General features: G+C 40.7%; 1 protein-coding gene across 6 annotated transcripts in view; it reads right to left on the minus strand.

Moving 5' to 3' along the window:
• Positions 1-23,694, minus strand: part of birc6 (baculoviral IAP repeat containing 6) — a 125,700-nt gene that overhangs the window by 83,615 nt on the left and 18,391 nt on the right. For 3 of the 6 annotated variants that reach the window (XM_066671070.1, XM_066671062.1, XM_066671039.1), the window contains exons 6-34: positions 22,706-22,788; positions 21,721-21,943; positions 19,544-19,713; positions 19,283-19,341; positions 17,481-18,983; positions 13,425-13,574; positions 12,933-13,158; positions 12,485-12,645; positions 12,002-12,133; positions 11,615-11,746; positions 11,091-11,260; positions 10,626-10,759; positions 10,111-10,272; positions 9,485-9,616; positions 9,258-9,358; positions 8,400-8,547; positions 8,121-8,254; positions 7,810-7,956; positions 7,085-7,272; positions 6,530-6,841; positions 5,082-5,181; positions 4,493-4,707; positions 3,598-3,806; positions 2,879-3,225; positions 2,426-2,645; positions 1,320-1,456; positions 896-1,033; positions 478-605; positions 255-386 (exon numbers count right to left, since the gene is read on the minus strand). In XM_066671070.1, the coding sequence (XP_066527167.1) occupies positions 255-386; positions 478-605; positions 896-1,033; positions 1,320-1,456; positions 2,426-2,645; positions 2,879-3,225; positions 3,598-3,806; positions 4,493-4,707; positions 5,082-5,181; positions 6,530-6,841; positions 7,085-7,272; positions 7,810-7,956; positions 8,121-8,254; positions 8,400-8,547; positions 9,258-9,358; positions 9,485-9,616; positions 10,111-10,272; positions 10,626-10,759; positions 11,091-11,260; positions 11,615-11,746; positions 12,002-12,133; positions 12,485-12,645; positions 12,933-13,158; positions 13,425-13,574; positions 17,481-18,983; positions 19,283-19,341; positions 19,544-19,713; positions 21,721-21,943; positions 22,706-22,788 (6,093 nt within the window). The remainder of the gene's footprint in view (positions 1-254; positions 387-477; positions 606-895; positions 1,034-1,319; positions 1,457-2,425; positions 2,646-2,878; positions 3,226-3,597; positions 3,807-4,492; positions 4,708-5,081; positions 5,182-6,529; positions 6,842-7,084; positions 7,273-7,809; positions 7,957-8,120; positions 8,255-8,399; positions 8,548-9,257; positions 9,359-9,484; positions 9,617-10,110; positions 10,273-10,625; positions 10,760-11,090; positions 11,261-11,614; positions 11,747-12,001; positions 12,134-12,484; positions 12,646-12,932; positions 13,159-13,424; positions 13,575-17,480; positions 18,984-19,282; positions 19,342-19,543; positions 19,714-21,720; positions 21,944-22,705; positions 22,789-23,694) is intronic. The other 3 variants (XM_066671079.1, XM_066671048.1, XM_066671053.1) reach the window with 2 other exon arrangements.

The following is a 23,694-nucleotide window of genomic DNA, read 5'->3' on the forward strand; positions in this document are numbered from 1 at the left end:
CCAGATGTTAGTTAAATTAAGTATATGCAGCCTGGTAAATAATAATTGGCATCCAGTGCTGTAACCTGCTCCTGGACTCTGACCTTACTCTATATTCCTAATTCTGAGCCAGCATTACTAGATCTGGTGGTATTGTAGTGTTGGGTATGATTGAGCAAATCATTACAATCTTACAAGCCTATAATTAAACAGAAATGGCCAAAGAAGAGCTGAAAGATCGAATCAATAATGAAAAAAAGTTGCTGGAGGCTTACCTTAGATGTGGCTTGCTTGAGTTTGGCCTGTTCAACCAGTAGCTTGTATGAAGAGCCTTTATTGCTCTGGATCTTCTCTTTCTCAATCTGCTCCACTAAAGCTTTCTGTTTAGCTTTCAGCAAATTTAGCTGCTGCAGTGAAAAGGGTACAATCAACACACTGCATTGTCTCTAGTTGTTATGTATAACTGGGTCAATCCGGGACTGTTTTGGACACATTTACCTGTTTGTGATGCACCAACTGCTTGCGGATCTTGCGAGAATACAGTCGGTCTAAACTGCTGTTGCCTTTGGTTGATCTGCTTGGGTTCTGAGATTGAAGACTATTGTTGATGAAACTCCACTGATTCCCTGTAACAAAAGAGAAACACACACACACTTAGCAATGCACAGTATAATAGGCTTAAATACTCCAGAGACATGAAAGTAAGGAACCTAGTTCAGTAAACACATTAATGTAGGGTTGTACCAAGTTGTCTTTAAAAATCAGTCAAAAATATTTTATGTTAACATGAAAATTATACCCATCAGAAATTGAACTACAGGGAAATGCATATGAGATTCTGGTGCAAAAATGTTTGCCTCAGTCTAGCCTCAGTCATTCAGACTGGGAATCAATTCCATCATGCTGTTATTTTCACCTGTAAAAGTCCTTTCTCTGTCTTTACCCCCCAAATTCTTCTTCGCTGATGTGGCTTCATCCTCCACACTGGCCACGTAATCCAAGAGCCGTGACACCAGCATGACCACCCAGCTGATCATTGGGATGTCCAAAACCCCTGCCACACACATACACAGAGACATTAAACTAACACACACTTATCCGCATCAGTAAACGTGTTTTTACTCTTTAGCAGTACAAAGACATTGAGACATTTGACCCATTCTTGGCAGTCAATACACACATTCTCTCCACTAGGCAGCTGGGGATTAGGTGCCTTGCACACTTTAGCCATGACTCTTAAAACGACAAATCTATACCCTTATTTTTCCTGCAGGCCCCAGGGAATAAACCACCACCAAGCTCACTTCTCTAACACACAAAACCACATACCCAGACCCTACCTTCAGTGCGACGATGCTGTGAAGCTGATGGCTGCTGCAGAGGAGACAGCAGGGTGTCCAGCAGGTTCAGAAGTCCCTCTAGAACTCCACTGTTACTCAGAGATCTTTGGCCTATACAGGACAGCAGCATGAACACTCTGCAGTAAGAGAGAAATAGGAACACAGTTTTACAAAGTACAAAGCCCATTTCCATAAAAGCTGGAAAACTGTGCAAACTGCAAATCATTTAAAACCATATTTAATTGAAAATGGTACAAAAATAAAATGCCAAATGTTGAAACTGAGAATCATTTTTTGAAAAATAAATTTCCATTTTTAATTATGCCAGAAAGACACTCCAAAAGAGGGGCAACAAAAGAATGGTAAAGTTCTGTAATATTACAAAAACATTGATTAGGTTAATTGGCAACAGATCAGTGACATGATCAAAGAGGCTGAGCCCTTTAGCACTGAATACAGGGAAGGGTTTATCACTCTGTGAAACACACAGAGTGGGCAAATAGTGAAAAAATTCAAGAATGTTATTTCTCAAATTAAAATAGCAAAGAATCTACAGTTCATAATATCATTAAAAGTTTCTGAGAAAGCTTCTCTATAGAAAAACATGTTCATAGAAAGGTTACTGGAAAACTTTTCCATAGAGATCTCTGTAGTCATGGGACAAGGCCCAAAAACAATATTGACTGGTTGTGATCTTCAGGCCCTCAGGAGGCACTGCAATAAAACAGACGTTTCTGTAGTGAAAATCTGTGCATGGGCTCAGAAATTCTTCTGTGAACACATGACTTTGCTGCATCCACAAATGCAAAGAAATGACCATATGCACACAGTATCTGGAAATGACACTCCCTCCCTGAGCTGGACTGAGGTGAAGGGGGAGTGTCCTGTGGTCTAGCAAATCAAAATGTCAAATTCTTTTAGGAAATTGTGGATGCCGCATCCTCTGGACTACAGAGGAATAAGACAATCTTACCTGTTATCAGCGCACACTTCAAAAGCAGTATTTGTGACATTTCTGGAGTGTATTAGGGTTGTTTCCTTTAATAGTCACTTTCAGTACAAATAATCATGGATTACCCAAAATGGCCACAGTGTTTGTGAATTACCTGTCCTGGGGGAAGATGAGCAGTTGCTCAGAGTTGTAGAGCTCCTGCAGAACGTTAGAGAGGAACTGACCCCACCAGCGCTCTGCCCCACAAAGCTGCACAAGCAGCAGGCCGGCGTGCAGACGGATTTTGGGTGTCCCGCTTATGCACAGCTGCTTAAAGAGCTCCTCACATGCCTGGGCATGGAACGTACTTCTTAACACTGCAGGAACACAGTGACCTAAAAGTGAGAAACAAGTGACAAATTACAAGAAAGCAAGTGGGTCACATAAATATTTAAAGACCAAAAGAATAAACAAGAGTAAACAAAAATACAAGAGTGAAAAGGATTCAAAGGTGAAAAAGCAAGAGGATTAAAATAAATGATTAGAAAAGGGAACAAATCTAAGAGTGTATGAAAAGGCTAAAAGGAAAAGCCAGACATGACAAAGAGTGCAGAAGGGAGAGGCTGACCGTTGTTAGTGTGCAAGAGGCTGAGCAGCGTGTCCAGCAGGTAGCGGATGATGGTGCGAAGCTGCTCTGTGGAGGAGTTGTGGACCAGCTGTTGCGGCTCAAAGGTTTCAGGAGGTCGAGCACGAGTGGCTCCCAAAGACACACGCAACCTCTGAACAGCATGGTGAGCCAGGTTCAGCTGCAGCTGCAACTGGATGCAGTCCTGATAGGCAGAGAACACACGGGAGTCCTCCTCCACAGCCTTGTCAGGCTTTCGCAGGAAGTACTGAGCATTGTTGGCGCTGTTTAGAGGTGGCAAATCAATGTTCTGAAGCAGAGTCTCCAGACGATGACACGCCAGGTTGTATCTACTCAGGAGAGAAGTAAGCAAGAGGAAACAGAGTTTACACACATTATCAGAAAACATATAGATATATATGTATATAAGCCAATATTGGGCTGACACTCTTAGGATGTTTGGTTATGGAATGCAACGGTCACAAATTCAGTTGCCACTGTAGATTTTTAAGCTACACAGGGTTCTGATGTTTTTCAAATTAAAATTAAGGCCACAGTTTCTCCTTTAACACTTCCATTTTTGTCCCAGGGCATGGTTCAAATGTTGCATAATGACAAAATCAGTGCACAAGATATTAACACGAGTCTGTAACAAATGAAAAGGAAATGCACAAGCATGTAAGGATTAAATCAATGTATCTAGTGATCTGATGGGCAATGACCTGCACTGAATGTCCTCCTGCAGGGCCACCATCATGGTGAGGTGCTGATCAAGGTCTGGCTGGCTTGCTGCTTCACTCTCACCCCTCAGGGGGTCATGCATGAGCTTTAGCTCACTCTCCCAAGGGAGTATATAGGTGTGGCCATAGTAGAAGCCCAATGGAATCTTGGCACGGGCGTTGGTGCTGCCATAACGGCCAATCACAGTGATCTGAGGAGATAAGCATTGAAGGTGACATCAGAGAGGTAGATATTTAAAAACATAAGGAAGGATTAACCAGAACAACATACAAAAGTCTTCTATTCTCACTATTTCCTTTAACTTTGACGAGGTTGTCTGGCCCACTCTCTTGGAGGTGGGAGTGGGGTGGGGCTCAAATCTTTACATTCCAACTATTTTGCTTGACCGTGGGGATCCTTGGGGCTAAAAACTTCTCTCTTCCTTCAGCAAACAAAAATGACAACCCAGCTCCCAACAACACTTTAGTTTTAAAAAAATACTACTAATGATAACTCTACTGGTCAATTAAATATTCACTAGACAGATAGTCCTCTACATAAAATGTAAACACATTTAAATAAATTAACATGGACACTCACATCTGTGAATGAAGGTTTGTATGTAGAGGATTTAGTGGATATGAATAATGCTGTGCTTAAATGTAATAAACTGTGATTCTAAATATTTCTATTGCTTCACAGTTCTATAGTTCTACAACCCCTGTGTTTGTCCATGAACTAAAGTAATGCTCAGGCAAAATAAAAAACTCATTGTCTGATGTTTCACTGACCCTACACTTACTCTGAGTCCACAAAAATCTCCAAATCCCCCAAAAGGCACAGTTAAGACACATGTGCAAGTACATTCCTCTAAGTAGCGCCCAGGAAATCACTGACCTTCATAAACCTGCAGACAGGAGGAGGAAGCAGATCATGGAGGATGAGGGAATGTGTGCTGATGTCTGTTGCCACGACTAGCCTTCGACCATCCACCTCCTCGCCCAGAGTCCAGATGTCAATGGAGAGCGAGGCCAGGTCAGCACAGGTGGGGATGAGGGCATCTGTGAGCAGCACCGGACGTCCAAAGTCCAGCGTCACAAACCGCCGTGCTCCTATATGAAATTTTTTCAGGAGAAACAAACAATATTCTTAACTTGAATTTAAAGCAGAGAACTTTAATTCCAAGAAAATTTGAAGAATCTCAAATTTCAAAGTATAAAAAAGGAAAAGAAAATGAACTACAAAAGTATGACTTCTAGCTAAAATAATGATGTCAATAGTATGTCATCATAGTCTGTAAATCCTTTTAAAACCATTGTTGGGTATTATTTTACAGTTTATACATGTTCTTGTATTGTTCCATGAAACCTTTTAATATTTTCCAGTAATATTTATTTATAAGCATTGTCTCAGTAAATCCTGCCTCAAAAAACATAATAAAAATGTTCAGAGAATAATGCTTAAGTTAGGCAAAAAATGTACATACCAGAGTGCATGCGCTCTATGATGATGGACTGATGAGGAGGAGGCTGAAGGAAGTGTGAGGCTTGAGAGATGGCCAAGGCCAAGCCACTGCCAATTGGATTCTATCACAGAAACAAGTTCCAAATCACAAATTATAACACATTCTTCTATAGTGGACACATTGTAAAGTGAAACACAAATTAAGCCTAGGGCAGTGCTATCGAACAGCTTCTACGTAGAGAATTTAAAGGTTAGTACCATTCACAGGTTATTGATGACTGGCTAATCAATAAATACTACATTTTATTTAAAGACTAGGCTTAATTTGTAGCTTGCAATCCAACTCATAAATTCAGCAACAACCCACTGGTTCATCTACAGAGATGGTATAAAATGCAACCATTAATGCAACAGCATGTTCCAAATACCCAAATAAAAAATAAAAAAAATAAAACCAAAACAAGAAAAACAGCAACGCAACTCAAACCTCATTACTTTACCCAGCTTCAGCTTCAACTACATTACCCACTAGATTGTTACTCTGTTTGGCCATAAGTCAGATGGTTGAGCCTATGTCTATTGAGAAGAGAAGATGAGGTGTAGCAGAGTCCTGATACATTACACAGTAATACAAAATAGAAGGAGTCTCAGGTGTGGAAAAGATCTGTGTATTACACAAGATAAAGGCTATAGAAACATACACACATCACAACAGTTTAGCAATGTGCCACATAACCAAAAGTTGAGTTTCTTTGATTGTACAGTCACCTCACATTTTGCGGTCTGCATATTTGATATAGCACTACGCCTATTAGGTTATTAAGAAAAAAAGACTACATTATGCACCAAATAAGAAAATTATGCAAGGCACTACGTAATAATGTCAGGAATGGAAATAATCCTGTGGCTGGGCACTAATACAGGAGAGCATTCAACTGCTAGTTAATTCATTAACATGGTATGGAATATTTAAATGAGTATTGCCTGTTACAGGGGGTTACTGTATGAGAAACACCAGTGTGCAATGCAGTCCAACACATCAACTCCTACTTTAGTGCACATCCCAGCACCAACACTAGCTCACTTGCTGTGACCTAACACGGCCCATCTCCACCTGACACATCAGTCAGGACAACTTGACATTTCTCAGATGAACATTTTGTTTTTCCTTTTCCTTTGTTTTTATTTACCACCATGCTTTATTTTAAGTGTAATTTTATTATTGATCACTATGTATACTATTGTGTATTTGTATTATTTTGTATGATTTTCCATGAAAAATTTACAAATAACTTTATGTAACATGAGGAATATCTCTCCTTTACCATCATTTTTTATGGGGAAAACTAGATTTATATTGCACGAAAATTACATTATGGAACTCTTGCATAAAATGAGAAGTGACTGTCCATTCATGCAAACAGAATTAACGAATTTTCTTCACATGTAAACAACACAGTAGATACTAACCGGCTTGGCTTTGTGTGTGTTCTTGTTCTGAGCAGAAAGGTTGACTGGTGGTGGGTCGATGATGGAACCAGGAAAGAGCTGAGCGAGCTCCACACCAATGGCTGCAGACACGGCCTCATTGGGGGGAGTGAGAGGGGGTGTCATGAATAGAGGTGTGGTTTTAGGCGTGGGAGGAATGACATCTGAGGGGTGAATGAAAAAGCCTGGGGCTCCAGATGGGTTGGAAGGCACAGAGTTGTGCATGGGACCCCCAGATGCAGCCTGGGCCGCAGCAGAAGTGGTCTGGTGAAGCTTAGCCTCCAGCTTCGCTTTCTGCTCCGCAACACAAAAACAGTCATGCAATATATATAATGTCATTGGCATAACATAACCATCTAAACCAAGTAATTTTACTGACAATTAAATGTAATTAATTCCAAGTAATTTGGTACAACCTTCCTTTAGCCTTTAGCCCAAAGATTAAAAAGGCAATTTGTATAAATATCTGGTGGCCACAATTTCATGCCAACAGCCCTTATAGACAGTGTTTCTCTCTGTGTGTAAATAACATCTAACCTGTTGCTGCAGTTTGAGCAGCTGCTGTTGTTTCTCCTGTAAAACCTGTAGCTGCTGTTCTGCTGAGACCATGGCATGGGAGAGGGACTGAAGGGCCACCTGAGCGGCTGAGCTGAGGGCAGTCGAAGCTTCACCCACAGTCCCAGCCGACAGCCCAGCCACCGTAGGGGTCACACCAAATGTACTTACTGAAAAAAAACAAAGAAAAAGGTGCAGGGTTAGTCTCGTGTGTTTGTTATGACTGAGTCGTCTCACCTTGCTGCCCATGACATGTTTTTATGAAAAATTATTAATTTCTAAGGTTCTGTCATGCCTTTTCCCTGAATAGTAATAATCATGAAATTATAATATCGTTTGAAAGTACCTTAGTTGTTGAATTTTGAAAACCATCAACTCTAAAAACAATGTAAAGGCTAGTACACTACGGCCTGTAGGAAGGATGCAACAGAAGATTTCACTGACTGATAAATTAGTGTTTACACTGCCTTGTATTTTCTACACCACTTCCAAAAAAACTGGAATAAACAGTTTAGGTACAGATACCAACACCAGCCACACTAACTGGTCACTGTGGCCTTTACTCTATGGGAGACATGCTATTGTCCTTGTCTAAGGCTTTCCTCTAATGCCCATTTCCCATATAAATATTATAAAAGTGAGGGTCTTATAAAGAAAAGACCAAAGCAACAGGATCTGTTGTAGTAGTAATGAATGGAGATATATACCTGTGAACATACTTGCATCATCCCTCTCCACCCTAGTGCCATCACTAGTGGAGACGCAAGTAAAGTGCAGAGGCTCTACTTCCAGTAGACCAGTCAGAGCTGTGAAACTGCCCTCTGCAGCCCCACAGCCATTGACCTTACCATTACCTACATCAGAGAGAAACCAAGAAGAGACATAAAACACAATGACAGAAACATGCATTGTCGATATCCACAATGCATTATATATGTTTTAAGATTTTATTACATTTAAAAAAAGAAAAAAAAAAGCCAATGAGAATGTGTAACATGATGAGTTTATTTGCACATACCTGAGAGAATGTCAGACAGGTCTATCTCGTCTGACTGAACACCGATGCTGCTGCTGTAGGCATTCTTACACGAAGAGCCGCTCACCTCCAGATCAAAGAGCACTGGGTCAAAGGGAGATCCGTACAGGCCATACCTGAGCACATACACAGACACGCAGTGCATCTTTCAAACCAAGTGTCAAGACAAATAATTTGCAGAATGCTTCAACAGCAGCACTATGAAAAATGCAGTGGCATATATTAAAAGTAGATTATTTGACTGTGACACAATTAATTAACCTGGTCTGTAGTAGAGCCTCCAGAGGTGTGAGGCGGTCCTGAAGTTGCCGGGACACAGCAGTGAGCAGAGAGGCGCAGGAGGTGCTGCAGCCAGCCAGATCTTCATCTTTCACATAGTTTAAAAGCACAAAGTACCAGAACATAGAACCTGAGGGCAAAACACACAAATCTGTCACACTTCACTTAGAACACAACCAGACTGCACTAGAATATGAAAAATCAAATGTACGGAAACTATCTGAACAAAATCTTTTCTTTTTGAGAATTCACATGTTTTTGCCATGACCTGAAAATATCACTGTCAAAGTTTCATGATGAAAAAGACAGACAGACTTTATTTAGTTGTTATACGATTATCTTGCATTATTGTCTACTCTGCCTTATACATCCAGTATCCTATCTCCTTCTATTATGATTATCTTGCACTATTGTTTACACTGCCCTGCACATCCATTATCCTACCTCCAAATCAGGTTATTGTCTTCAGTCAGTGTCCCATTGACTCATGTATGTCTATCAGTGAGCTGCTGGTATCGTATGTCCTGCACTTGTCTTCTGTTTGTTCACTTTCATATATTTATATACTTAGCTTAGTTGAATTTAGTCTATTTTTTGTTAAATGTTACTGCATTATGGAGAGGAGAGTAACGTAATTTCAATCCTTTGTATGTCCTGTACATATGCAGAATTGACAATAAAATTCTCTTGATAAATGCCTTGAAATCCGAACTGATTACAATAACTTATGTAACGTACATTAAAAGTTAGACAATTTCTCATTCTCCTTTAAATTTTTTGCAGAATTAATCTGTTGTGGGTCCATGTGTAAAATGAGTTAATAAGATGTTAATTTATTACCTCCAGTAGCTGCAGCAGGTAAATAAGGCATATTATCTAGCAGAGCCTTCAGCAGGGCCTGGCCAAACCCCTGCTGATTTGGATCTCCTTTACCATTACTGCTAAAAGAAAGAGAAAATATTCAGGAATGCCAAAAAGCTCTAGTGATGTAATCAGCGCACAGGTTTGAGACACTGATTACATTAATTTTCCCCACTATGGGAAACCTCACTTGGAGGAGAACTGACCTAATACAAAGTGCAAGATATCGGGCGCATTTGTGGGCGATACTGCGGCCCGCCTGGAAGAAGCACACCCGGACGATGTCAGTGAGGCGCTTCCTGGTTTTGGTCTGAAGCCCCTCCTTTCCTTCTCTGAGGCTGTGAGGACAGAAAACCAGATCAGAAAGAGAAATAATCATGACAGGCATATCTGGAAAGTGTGTCATAATATTTCTGAAACAATTCCAGATTTATATAATCAGGATTAATACAGAAGTTGTGAAAGAAATATTGTGAAAAAGCATCTAGGCATCCTTACCACAGAAGGTAGCAAACTATATTTTTGAAAGCAATAATTCCTTATCTTTACTCATTTGTGATGAAGAATTAAATTGCTTTTTAGTCCCTCAATGAACCAGTTTATGATCCAGAGAGTGGGTTTCCTACATGAAGTCAATCACGTTTATAATTGGTTAAATACAGATTGTCTGTATTGTCCTGGCTACTAGGCATCAATTTAATGGTTATTTCAGAGAATAACGGTGATGACTGACTGCTAATTCAAAGTGATAATTTTAGACTGGACATGATCAATGATTCTAGCCTTGCAAAAGTTGATTTGTTTCACTCTAATTAAAATGGCAGTGTAGTACCTGCAGGAGCCACTGGAGTAGACACCAGCGAGCCAGCAGAGAATGTCCAGAATGAGGCTCTGAGAGTGCTCAGAGTGCGAGCCCTCCTCACTGCGTTTACACAGTGCCCCTAACAACTTCTCATGCAGCTCGGGGAACTGCAGCATTGCACAGCGCTGCACTCTGAAAGCAAAAAGGAAAAGTAACAATCCAATATACAAACATATATATGGTTCAATAACATATCTAATATTAAATTAGAAAATGGACTAAACACGTTAAACACAAGTTTTCTGACATATGACCACATGGAAAATCTCTAACCATAAATCATTTTCCACCATCAAATAACTTTGAATCAAAGTGTTCTAAACATGGCCACAAAGTATCAGTAATGCAAAGCTCACCAGCACCCCCTTGGGGAGAGCTCGGTACAGGATACAGCAATTTTCTTTTTCTATACTAAAGAAGCACTCACTGGACACATTCAGAATTGAGCAGTCATGTTAGTCAAAAGCACTTTCTGTGTGTCTCACCTTTCTTTGGGTATTGACGTCTTCTTAAACCTTCTGATTGTGACGGAGACCTCCAGGAGCAGGTCGCAACCCCGCAGGTTATCGGGCTTTTTAGGTGCAGACTGGGGATCTGACTTTGATGTGGAGGCTTTCTCCTGGAAAACAACAGAGGGTAATAAAACATTGGTAAAGCAGAGATGATTAGTGAAATTCTACAACACTGCTTCATTTTTAAACCAGTAATGAGAGTGACATTACTCAGACACTAGGTGGCAGTGTTCAATAGCTTTAAACTAAGCAAAAGATCAATAACATCACAGATTAAAAAAAAAAAAACACAAAAACAACATGCTGGTGAATTCAAAAGAGCTTCACTTTAAACAATAGCTATGATGTATATCAACAAACCCTTTTGTAAAATAACACTCAGGTAAGGCAACAGAAAACGAGAGGGGAAAAAAGGTCTCTCTTATTCATGGTGTGTACCTTGGTGGCCTGAGCTTTCTGAAGCAAAGAGGAAAGGGAGTGTGCCTTGTTGCTGGACTGGGGCTTGGTGGGGGTCATTCGTACAATTCGCCGAGGACTCTCCTCCATCCCCTTCTCACACACTGCCTTAATGTGGACTAGGAAGGAGCGATACTTCCCCCCTGCCATGCCTACAAATGGGATAAGAAAGTGGTCATTATTGAATGAATATACATCATTAAATGTAAAATGTGATCTCAGGTGATTTTTGTCATTAATGTGCAATGTCCATTTGGACAAAACCTAAATATATCACCTGAAGGCTGCTTTTTAAAACATGTTTAATTTTCTAAATATAATGCACTGGCCTTACAACAAAGACTTGTGCACTGTCCTCACTCGTGCGCAAAAGAGTAGTTTTTCAGGGGTTCAACTATTGTGCCAACAGCATTTCAATACCACGGACTGAAGTTCTAACCACCAGACACTTACATAATGTACCATTTACAGTGATAAAGCATTTAAAAATAAGAGCAAAAGCGTACCTTTTACAAGTTTGGGGCTTGTGAGGCTCAGCATGCCAGCGTGACCTGAGAGGTCGAGGCCACTGGCCAACCACACAGGTCCACACAATATGTCCTCCTTATGGTCCTCCAGGAATGAACACAACCTGGATCCTGCACCACAAGGAGAGAAAGTAAATTGTCACATTCTTGTATTTATAAAAATCAGCAACAAGCTATGTTTACTCAAACATAAAAATACTGATAGGGGTTGTGCTTGCAATTTCCTTGTCATAATAGCTTTAATCAACATGTTAATGATCAAACCAGCATATTTGGTCCTCCCTAAGCACAGTAATTAGTTAGGACACAAACAGAGCTGGATAACTGAATGGCAGACACTGTCTTTTGCTTCATGACACTGTTTACCTGACGTCTCCTCGATATCCATGAACTGGATGTCCTCACTGAAGTCATGTAACAGTGGCTGGCCATTCCTCTCTCCATTGGCTTGCAAAACATGGGACAGAGGGAAGACTATCTGCCGGTCCACAGCTGACTCTGTGAAGGGAAAAACATACACTTAAATCCAACTCTGAAAAAAAAAAAAAAAAAAAATATTTTACTCCTCACTCAAAATTAAACACAAAACTGTTAAAAGTCCTTGCATTATTGCATGCAGTATTATAAGAAATATAAACATACAAGACATCCAAAAACACTTAAATAAATAATAATAATACTACATGTAATTAAAATACTAAAAACTATAAGCTGCTAAAACATTTTTATTTTCATTTGCTCCAGCACATTACGGCAAGTTTTTAGTAACTAATTAATGTCTGCACATAGCTATTTTACATAATGCACTTTTGACACAGGGTCAAGCTTGCAGTCCTGACCCTCCCGTACCGTTGACCTTGCCGAGCCCAGGGGCCTTGTTCTTCAGCAGAGTGACCTGGATCTGGGGAATGTTCGTAATACTGGCGTTCAGCACAAATTTGAAGTCCACGTGTCCCACCATGCAGGCTTTAGGCAGGACTAGTTCAAAAACGTGCTCGTCCCAGCTGGTGCTGAAAAACATGGATAACATCATTACCGATGGAACAGAATAGGACAAAACCCTAACAATGCTGGAATCTAGTTGGACATAATGTTAGGCAGCAATCAGACTAACTGCTCACTTATATGTGCAGGCAACATCAGACTCAACAATGTCTTTAAAGCAATGGCTCTGACCTATGTGATGATAGTTATTCTTTAACATGAATTTTGCTGGTTGCCTAACAATTACTTGAAGAAAGACCCACTGAGCTGAAATGGGAGGTTATGATTTAAGAGTAATTATGACTGCGTTTACCTGTCACTCTGTAGTTTCCAGGTACGTGTGTGCTGAGCTGCGTCTCCGTGGTGCTGCTGGTGAAGGTGCTGAGGGTGGCGCCTCTGCTGCTGCTCCTGTTGCACCTCCACCCAGCAAGGGGGCACTGTGGCCGAGAAGCGTGGAGTTAGAGTCTCGAAACGAGTGAGCTCTACTAAAGAGGAAAGGGTCTCCACGGTCAACGGTTGGTCCACCAGAAGGTCAACTCCTAGAGAGAGAGACAGAGGCTTCTTAAGTGATCTAACAAAAGGTTTTTTTTTTGTTTGTTTGTTTTTTTTAAACAACTGTACAGTGGGTCAAAAAAAATTGCAGCAAAACATTCTGTGCTGGTCCTCAAGTCTAACAGTATACATGGAGTTTGGGAAAACTAAGGCTGGCATTTGTTATAATTTTTTGTACAAGTACTAATAAGACTTTAAAATCATTATTCAACACTAGACTATAATACAACATAAGTTCAGCTTCATGACAGACCTGTGATCCCAGGGCTTGAGGGGTTGGACGAGGGTTTTGCTCCCTCCAGTAGCTGCTCAACCCCTTTAGAAATGGGGCCGTCGACAAAAATGTCGGCGTCATCAATATCGTCACACACACCTCCAATTTGAAGGAAATGAAGCTCTCCACCTTAAAAAAAAAGAAAAAAAGTTTGATTGTGGATTGTGGACTAGTCTTCATAAGATTTAAGACTATTTAACATTTTAAATCTATACACGTCATAAAACACTGTGAATCAGGACTTGTGGATGTCTGTGGCGTTAGTATATTCACAAACTTTTTCGGCAGGGCCCCTTTTTTGTAGATAAGAACATTTTGCATTTTAAGCAAATCACAAAAAGCAGGGGCAGCATCTTGTGTGCTTAGGGCTGAACAATACTTCAATAATATAATATATATTATAATATCCATATTGACAAAAGCCTAGAGGTATTTGTTTGATGATGACATCATGTTACTTTCAGGTTTTTGGCAGTTTATCTATGGCTTTTTTATTGTTCATATCGATAGAGGAATTATACCATATTGATTGAAATTAAGAAATATATTATGATATAAATTTTGGCCATATTGTTCAGCTCTATGTGTGCTTCATGCTCCCCTCATGTTCTAGCTCAAACTCTCGGAAACGTGCCGAACAGCCTAGGCGGTGAGTGTGCCCGCTCACAGGAACTCACATGCCCCTCCACTTAGTCCAATAAGAGATAAAATGTTACATAGCAGTGTTATATTTAGAATTTCACAACTCTACAAAACTAAACAAAATGAAAGCTGATACAATTTCACAGTACACAATACTGCACATTTCACAGTGATTCTAAAGGTAAATCTGTAGTATGATACAGATGGCTTAGGGTGCCTTAGCAATTATTGACACTTCAGGAGCCTTGCAATTTCTTTTCAGTGCGGTTTAGAGGAAAGGAACTGGGATAGTCTCTGTAAAACTTGTGCTCTTGTCAGTCACGTTTTTTTGTGTTGATTTGTGGTTTGGAGATATGATATTTATCAGTGTATTGCTGAAAATTCCAACCTAACGTGAAAGCATAACTCCAGATATCAAATACACTGTTTCTATAGCTATCTTTGCTTATAGCCCTCTTTGCTCACTCTTAATATTGAACACACGTCTGCAGAAATAATAGAGATATGATGGAAAATTAGGCATTAGAGTTAAATGTTTATATTTGTTTATATAAAGCGTTATTTGAAATTGATTAAACTATTAAACCCATGAACCAATCAGTCATAATAACATAAGGTTTGTGTTTTACCCCAGGGTACCAATTCAGGCTAATTATGTTCAGTCTTATGTTCCCCCATGAACATTCACATGCCTTGAGTCTGCCCGGTCTAAGGACAGAGCAATCAGAGACACATTCTGCTGGACCACACTCAGGCCCTGGGCCTTAGGATCAACATGCAGAAATGACAGTTGGCTCCTGTGTTAGAATCATTTACAGGTGTAGGTCTCGACTCCAGACATGACGTGACATTTCCTGTAGAGAGCGCTAAAGGCTATTCAGTCCTCAACTGTACAGTGTCAACTAGTGCACAATGTTCATTTTCCCTCCTTAAGGATATGATAAGGGCAAGAACAAAGGGTGAAGCATAGTCCTGTGCACAGGGGCGCTCGGGGGAGGGCCAGGAGAGCCTAACTCAGAGGGTGGGGGACTGCACATTTCAATTTCCATTTTGTTCAAGTGTCCCATTATGGAGGCAGTTACAACAGAAGCACAGTTACATTCATAACTGTAAATGCCACCAGTGTTTTTGGTCAAGCACATCACACCCCAGTAACTGCAGAACTACCAAATAAACCTGTATGATCAGTGGAGCTTAGAGAATGAAGTGTGTATAGGAACAGGTGGTGTTACTGTTATGGCTCCTCTGTGTATTTATCATACCAATACTGACAACACTCAATGATGATTTCATAAAATATATAATAAAACATACCACAACTAATACATGATACAAAGCCCCTTTCCAGAAAAGTTGGCACACTTACTAAAAATGCAATATAAACTAAAATCTGAAATGTGTTAATTCATCTGACATTTTATTTACCAGCCAAAAGGACACTGAAAAGGTTTTAAGGGTCTTCATTTTTTTCTGTTTGCTAAATATAAATATTAAGTGATGCCTCCAACACACTCAAAAAAGCTGGGACAAGGCCTGTTTACCACTGGGTGACATCGGCTTTTCTTTTAATTATACTTTTTAATCATATCTAAATTGTAGACACTAATTAGTGCAGATTCTCTCCTTCATGACGCGCCATACATTTTCAATAGGAGACAGATCTGGACTGCAGACAAGCCAGTCAAGCAAATGCTTTGTAACTCATGTAGAACGAGGCCTGGTATCATCCTGCTGAAGTAGACATGCTCCTGGGAAAAGTCGTTGTCCCTATGGCAGCATGTGTCTCTCCAAAACACCAATAAAAGTCTCTGCATCAATGGTACCACAGATATGCAGATCACTTAACCCATAAGCACTAATGCATCCACATTCCATTACAGAGGCTGGTATTTGCCCTTTTGTTTTTTGGTAAACAATCTGAATTTTCCTTTTCATCTTTGGCACTTTGAATCCTTAAGTTTTTCCACTATCTTTCGATCCATTTCAGATTACTTTGGGCATAAAGAATTCACTGGTGTTTCTGAGCAAAATTAACATAGTACTTCCTCTTTGCATAATACAGTTTTAGGTTGAATTACTTGATGCTCCAGCAGACGGTGCTAAGGGACAATTGTCTTTCAAAATACTCTGGAGTCCACGTGGCTATGTCCATCATGGTAGCATGACAGATTCTCAAAAAAAGCAGTGGTTTCTGCACTTGGCCTTTACACAGAGATTTCCTCTGGCTCACTGAAAGTTTTCATAATGCACATGAAAAACTGTCTTTGAATTGACTGACAATTCTCTCACCAAGTTTGACACAAAGTAGTAAATCAAGCAGTGTTCAAATTTGCTGGTTGCTTCCACACAACATCTTCAACGTGCGCACCTTCATTTAAAATATTTATTTCACATTTTTGGACACAGCAGTATGCGGAGGACTTAGACTAAACCTTTGGTGGTTGCTCCCTTTATACCTAATCTTTACGACCTCTCCTGTTACTAGTTGAACTGCTAATTGTAGAACCTTCCAGCACAATGATAGTTTTATAAGCTTTTCGGTTTTGTTTTTCCTCTGTCCCAACTTTGAGTGTGTTGCATGCATCACAAACATTGTTGCTTATATTTACAAAATACAAATAATTTGTCAGTGAAAACACTGAATATTTTTTCTATGCACTTTTATCAATTAAATAGAACGTCAAGTGATTTAACAAAACACACATTTTAGGTGTTACTGAATATTAGAAAATGCCCTAATTTTTCTGGAAATGAGGTTTGTAGCCAAGTTACTAGCATAGTTAAATTTATTTATTTTAGCTGCAAAACAGCAAGTTTGTAAAATGATAATTAGCTGACCCCAGTAGTAATGCATTCTTTAAATTAAGTGCCTTACTAAAAAGTCATTTTTTTCTAATATGATGACTGTCAAACAAACCCAAAAGAAAAAAACTCATAAAAAAGATGGAAAAATAAACACAAATTAGTGGTGTTAAAGACAACAGGATCTCTTATGTTAATGCCATAAATACAACTGTGAAATGTAGCTCCTGGGTTATACATTTACAACATTCACTTACATCAAGGTATTACATTGAGGCCCTCTGTTTGTAGAGCTATACTGTAAGCTCAAGCATGGTTTAAAAATTATTCATAGGTTGGTAGAAAAATCTGAAATTCCAGTTTGTATAAGAGGGTACAGCTGTAGAATTGGCACTGATTTGAAGAATGTCACTGCATTTTATTACACATTTTTCATTCACTAAATTTTGGTTCAAAAACTGGGATTCATAAAAGTGGCATGGAAATGGAAATTCCATTTGGAAATCTGCACACTTTTTCTTGAAATCACCAAAAAAGGAAATATATTTCTGAAAGGACAATTTCAAACTCATTTTGCCATAATTTTCCTACCTCTAGTGCAAGCGCACAGGCGGTCAGTGCCAGAGCAGTAGGTTACAGAGACAAAGGGGTCCACCTCTTCAGAACCTTCTTTCTTGGGTGGCTCCACTTTGGCCAGCACCTCCAGAGTGGACAGGTCCAAGATCATGACATAACCAGCCTGTGTGGTGACTACCAGATGGCCTAGTCCTGCTACCTCACCCCTCTTCTCTTTCCCAGAGACCAGAGGGGTGCTGGGGCAAGCCGCCACTGCTGAGGGTCCTGTTCCATTGCCATTTTTAATCCCAGATGGTGTGGACTCTTCAGATGTCTCCTCGCCATCGTCTTCTCTCCCATCCAAAACATCTGGAGGGAGCAGAAGCAATGAGGTGACTGCATCTCGAGGGTCCCGAATCTGCTGCACTTTCACAGGCTCCTCCTCCAGTGTCACGATGCGAGTGGAGTAGTTCAACTTGTAGAGCGCCAGGTAGCCACCCCCGCCACTGCCCCCTAAAGGCCTGGAAGTGTGCGGCTGCTCATGCTGGTCAGCTGGGGGCAAGATGAGGGGTGTCTGAGGAGGAGAAGAACCTGCATGACTCTGGTGTCCATTGGCCAGTGTCTGGCCCTTGCGGCGGCTACACAGTGCTGAGTGGAGGCGGTTGAGTGTATTCAATGCTTCTACCTGGTTAATGGCACTCAGCGACTCAACGGAGCATGGCTGCAGCCCTACTAACAGGTGCACACCATCACTGCAGGGCGTGATTGAGTCCACATACAGATTCTCCTCTTCCAGAGCTTTGGGGAGGCGTAGACACTGCACCAGGGAACCAGGTCGTGGCACCGCTCCTAGAGAACTCCACTTCTCTCCGTCTAATGAGCTGAGGCCTGCGGCTGCATCTGCAAATTGCTGGATGTATGTGATAGGAGGGTCCTGAAGGAGGAGCTGCTCATGTGTGTCAAATTCCATCTCGATTATCTGAGGCACAGTGAACCCTTCTTCGTGCAAACCTTTGTTCATGATATTGTTCATCTGGGCAAAAACCTTGCCAGATGACTTCTCGTCCGGCTCTTTGATGCTGTAAAGCAGCAGAACGGGCATAGTCCTGCGCACAGGGGCGCTTGTGGGAGGGCCAGGAGAGCCTAACTCAGAGGGGGGATTGCACGTTTCAATTTCCATGGGACCCTGATCAGTCGCAAAGCCCTCGGGGGCTGAAGTTCTTAGGGGGCTGTCTACAGGCCGGCGGGAATGAGGAGGGGCCAAAGGGGAGCTGGCAGCTGAGCGGTAGCTCAGCAAACCTCCGGCTAGGAGGCAAGGGAAGGGAATGTTGTGGTGCTCGGGTGGCTTGTCCTTGACCTTGTCTGGTTTTAGAGGGCCAAGAGACTGTGGTGGGTTGGCCCCAAGCTCCTCCAGGTCTTTTACAGTGTCCTCTAGCACGCTGGCCACCACCTCCCACTGCAGCTTCTCAGGCTGCTGAAGCACACTCAAGGCCGTCACACCAACGCTCACCTCCATGCTCTCCTTCTGACCCAGTGGCCCTGCAAACACATTTCAAATTATGATGTTAATAAATATTTGTATAAATAAAATTTAGAGCACAAAATTGTGATCCTATGCATACACTGTATTCATTACGCTGCAACCGAAACAACAGAGAAATATATGTTACACTCCTATATTAAGCTAAACAGTCATAAGTATTTCCATACTTTTATTAATGCACGTGCAGAACTTCACAGGACAATTCATTGTTTATATTAACTGATAGTTTCCTGAATTCTTTACATTAAAAATTACATATTAAATGTCATAATAAATAAAGAAAAAGCTTCAATACCTGTGACAGATTCCGATCTGGAATGCTCCTCACTGTCAGAATCCTCTAACTGATCATCACTGATTAAAAAGTAAAAAACTGCATTAGTAGGCCACACTACACAAGATTTAGTAGAAGTCTGTGTTTACAGTACTTTGCCTCATATGAGCAAATGTATTTCCATATAAATATATGCATACATAGATGAATAAAAGTTTGTTCAAAATGTACCTCCTAATCTAATCTAAGAAAAGCTAAAGTAGTAAACAAAATGTGTGTTACCTGTCCCCCTCTAGTTTAGGTATATCGGAACAGCTTGATGTGTCTTCTAACCAGGCAAGTGTAGGTCTGCGTGACTCTGAACTTGTGAGACTCTGCTGCTCACTCCCAGACAGGATCAGCTGCCTCAGGATGGCTGGGTCATATGGGTTCACCTCAAACTTTAAATGCACCTGCAGATATAACAGTTATCAAGTATAAACAAAATACTGTGAGACTTCATTGGATTTAAGATTACCAGAAAACAATCTTTTTACAATCTTGTAGCAAAGCCTATTCTGTTATAATACAAATGGTATTTAAATGATATTTTAAATCTGATTTACATGTGATGCATATGCACAAAATAGTCTAAGTTGGTGAAGTAAAGAAATATATTGAGAAACATTTATAGAAAAACATTTTTGGAAATTGGCATGTGCATGTGTGTTCAACCCCTTTGCTATGAAATCCCCTAAAAAATTCTGGTGCAAGCAATTACCTTCAGATGTCACATGCTTGGTGAAATGAAGTCCACCTGTGTGCTATCTAAGTTTCACATGATCTATCAGTACATACACACATGTTCTGAAAGGCCCCAGGAGCTGCAACACCATTAACCTAATACCTAAGAGGCACCACTAACTAAACACCACCATGAAGACCAAGGAAATCTCCAAACAAGTCAGGGACAAAGTTATTGAGAACACCAAAACTCTCAGACCATGCAAGGAGGGCATTCATTTGAGACGCAGCACAGAAACCAAAGGTAACCCTGAAGGAGCTGCAGAGTTCCCAAGCAGAGACTGAGTCCATATGACCACAATAAGCCATACACTCCACAGAACCAGGCTTTATGGAAGAATGGCAAGACAAAATCCTTTACTTACAGACAAGATATGAAGGCTCGTTTTAAGTTTGCAAAAAGGCATGTGAGACTCCCCAACTGTATGGAGGAAGGTGCTCTCGTCAGATGAGACCAAAATTGAACTTTTTGGCCACCAAGGAAAACACTATGTCTGGCATAAAACCAACACATCTCATCCCCTAAAGAACACCATTCCCACAGTGAAACGTGGTGGTAGCAGCATCATGCTGTGAGGATGTTTTCAGCAGCAGGGTCTGGAAAACTGGTCTAAGTCGAGGGGAAGATGGATGGTGCTAAACACAGAGATATTCTTGAGCAAAACCTGTTTCGGTCTGTCAGGTATTTGAGACTGTTCACCTTCCAACAGGACAATGACCCAAAGCATACTACTAAAACAACACTCGAGTGGTTTAAGGGGGAATGTGTAAATGTACTGGAATGGCTCAAGTCAACGCTCAGACCTTACTATAATTGACAATCTGTGGTCAGACTTGAAGATTGCTGTTCACCAACGGAAATGGGCAAAAATCCCAGTGGCAAGCTCATAAAGACGTATCCAAAGCGACTTGCAGCTGTAATTGCTTCACAAGGTGGCCCTACAAAGTACTGACTTCACATAGTTATGCACACTGAAGTGTCCTGTTACTCAAAAAAATCTAACGTTCAAAGTTGTAGACATGGTGTGTAAATGAAATTATGCAAACCCTCAAATAAACCATTTAAATAAATAAGGCCAAGAGGAGGGTGAATTCTTCTGCAAGGCACTGTACATACATACCTTCATCACCATAATGTTATGACCCTTTCAGCCCCACCGACCAGACAGGAGCATTTTGTAGTTTTACAATCACAGACTGCAGTCCAGCTCTTGCTCTGCAAACCTTTTTTCCTCTTTTTTCCTCTGTTCTTCAATGATCAGGACCCCCACTGAGCCAGTATGATTTGGGTGGTAGATCATTCTCAGCACTGCATTGACACTGACGTGGTGGTGCTGTGTTAGTGTGTGTTGCAGTGATATGAGTGGATTAGACACAGCAGGGCTGCGCTCCGTGGGAGAGACCACATGCCACTGCTTGATGTGATAATGCCAGGAAGACACCAGTGGAAAGGTCAGGGAGCTGCAATGTTGCTGCTGCACCTGTCCTGTAGAAATTAACTCAGTCTGTATTCATGAGTTTTACTCACTTTCACTAAGAGAAGTTGAAAATGTCTGATTACAGCCATCCCCCTGACAAGACTAACCCAATCCCAATAGGGATGCATAGGCAGTGTCTTTTTATCGAGGTGAGTGAAGTAGACACATAGCTAACTTATGTGAAATAAATATTGCTACCTTCATGAGCTTGGAAACATCCCAGATGCAAATCTTTCCCCTCTTGGTTGCTGTGGCGAGGAAGTGTGGACAGCTTCCAAAGCCATAGCAGGCGATTTTGTCCGAGCAGTCAGAGCTAGGGAACTGGGCTGGGCTGGTAGCCAAAGTGACGGACAGTGGCACATTCTGGGTGTGCTCCCCTTTTACGAACGGACAATTAGGTGAATGACGCTCATGCTCCGACCTGAAATGATCAATTGGGGAGAGAGAGGCGAGTTAAAAAGTTTGCACATGGCTGCATTTTCCATAAGATCAACTTTACAACATAGCACATGCATCTGACTGAAGGTGGCTGAAAAGGTGATTTTATTGTTGGGTTTTTAATACGTTGTCTTCTTAGTTTACTTATAGCCAGTTACACAGTCCTGCTAGGTTTCCTCTAACTTTACTAACAGGGAAAAATGGGTTGTCAACAGCATCCAGTGTGCGCATTGTTGTCCAAAGAGAAACAAGTATATCCATTTTTGTTCATTTTTTGTTTACTACACTTTCAGAAAACTTGTCACTGTGGTGGTATCCTCAAGGGTAAGTATTTGTACCTTTAATTAGAATTGTAGATTTTTAATTGTGTATATTCTATATGCCCGATTTCATCTCCAGAACTTTTATTATGTTTTTTTTATTTGACACGGTTCTATAATTAAAACTTAAAAATATTCACCTCTTCTTCTGGAGAAGAGAATGTAATGTACATTTAGGGAACAAAAATGGACTTTTAAACACTGATATACCTTTAGTGGCCAATAATGTAACTCTGCCGTACCGTTTTATTTTAAAAATATAAAAATATATATGTATACACCACTTGTTTTACAGTTTGTAAAATTAGGTGAAATCTTGCTGGTCTGTGTAATGTGATGAAATTAAAATTAAACCATGCTAACACTAATTTACTGAACTGCTTTTTCCATGCATCACTGACAGTGCACTGGTTTGGAATACCCACCATGGCTCGTCTGTAGGTTCCCAACACACCAGGCACACGCTGCAAGTAAAACACATGGCTCTGTCATCGCCTGTAGAGGCAGGCTGCAGAGAATGGCAAAAAGAACCAGATTAGTGCTATGAACATGAATCAGTCAAATGTGAAACATCAGAACTAGAACAAATATAGAGATAATTATCCTCCCAAATTTACTTGTTCATTTAAAAGTTGTTCCAACTACAGGAGGGTCCTAAAAAGAATAATCTGGACATCAATAACTGAAAAACTGTGAATGGTGGGGGACTGAGACAGATGTGAGCTGTGTTATGCTCTAAGGCAGTGGTTCTCAAAGCTTTTAGACCAAGTACCACCTATGATTTTTACCACAGAAACATGTGCACAGAGGTTCTCCCTCTGTTCCGGGGGCATAAGGCAAAATCTTGCTTGAATTTTTGCGTGTTTGTCTTGTTTTGTATTTGCTTGAAATTTCCATTCTTAATACAAAATTATCTAAAACAATTACTAAAGATTATAGAGACAATAGAGAGAAATAACTAGGCCTAAACTTAATGTTTTAAACACAGTTATACATTTATAAGAACATGTGGCTCTCTGCTCTTGTAGCAGTAGGTGAAGGAGGGGCGGCGCTGTGTTAAACCTTGTTTCGGGGATGTAATTGTGCAAAGAACGGCCACGTTTTCCTTCAGCCGAGTGTTTTCTTCTATTTTGTCTTCACGTGTACAGAATTCTTGTATAGTTTTTCTCTATTTTTGCCTCTGGATTTAATCCTCCTGGGCTTCTGAATATTTCTCGGCTTCTTTTTCTCATTTTTGCTCTGTCTCTAGCTTTTGCTAGCAACTGAAACTGGGATTTCTTTACATGGATTTCTCAAAAAACTGGGGGGTTGAGTTCCCTCCCTGGAAAAAAAAAAGCTGAGGAACGCTGCCTCCCCATCCACCACCCGCCATTTACTTACAGACGTAATCAACTACGGTGTATGTGTAGCACTT

The sequence above is a fragment of the Hoplias malabaricus genome, chromosome 1 (genome assembly GCF_029633855.1).
Source record: "Hoplias malabaricus isolate fHopMal1 chromosome 1, fHopMal1.hap1, whole genome shotgun sequence".
In the NCBI taxonomy this organism is placed as follows: Eukaryota; Metazoa; Chordata; class Actinopteri; order Characiformes; family Erythrinidae; genus Hoplias; species Hoplias malabaricus.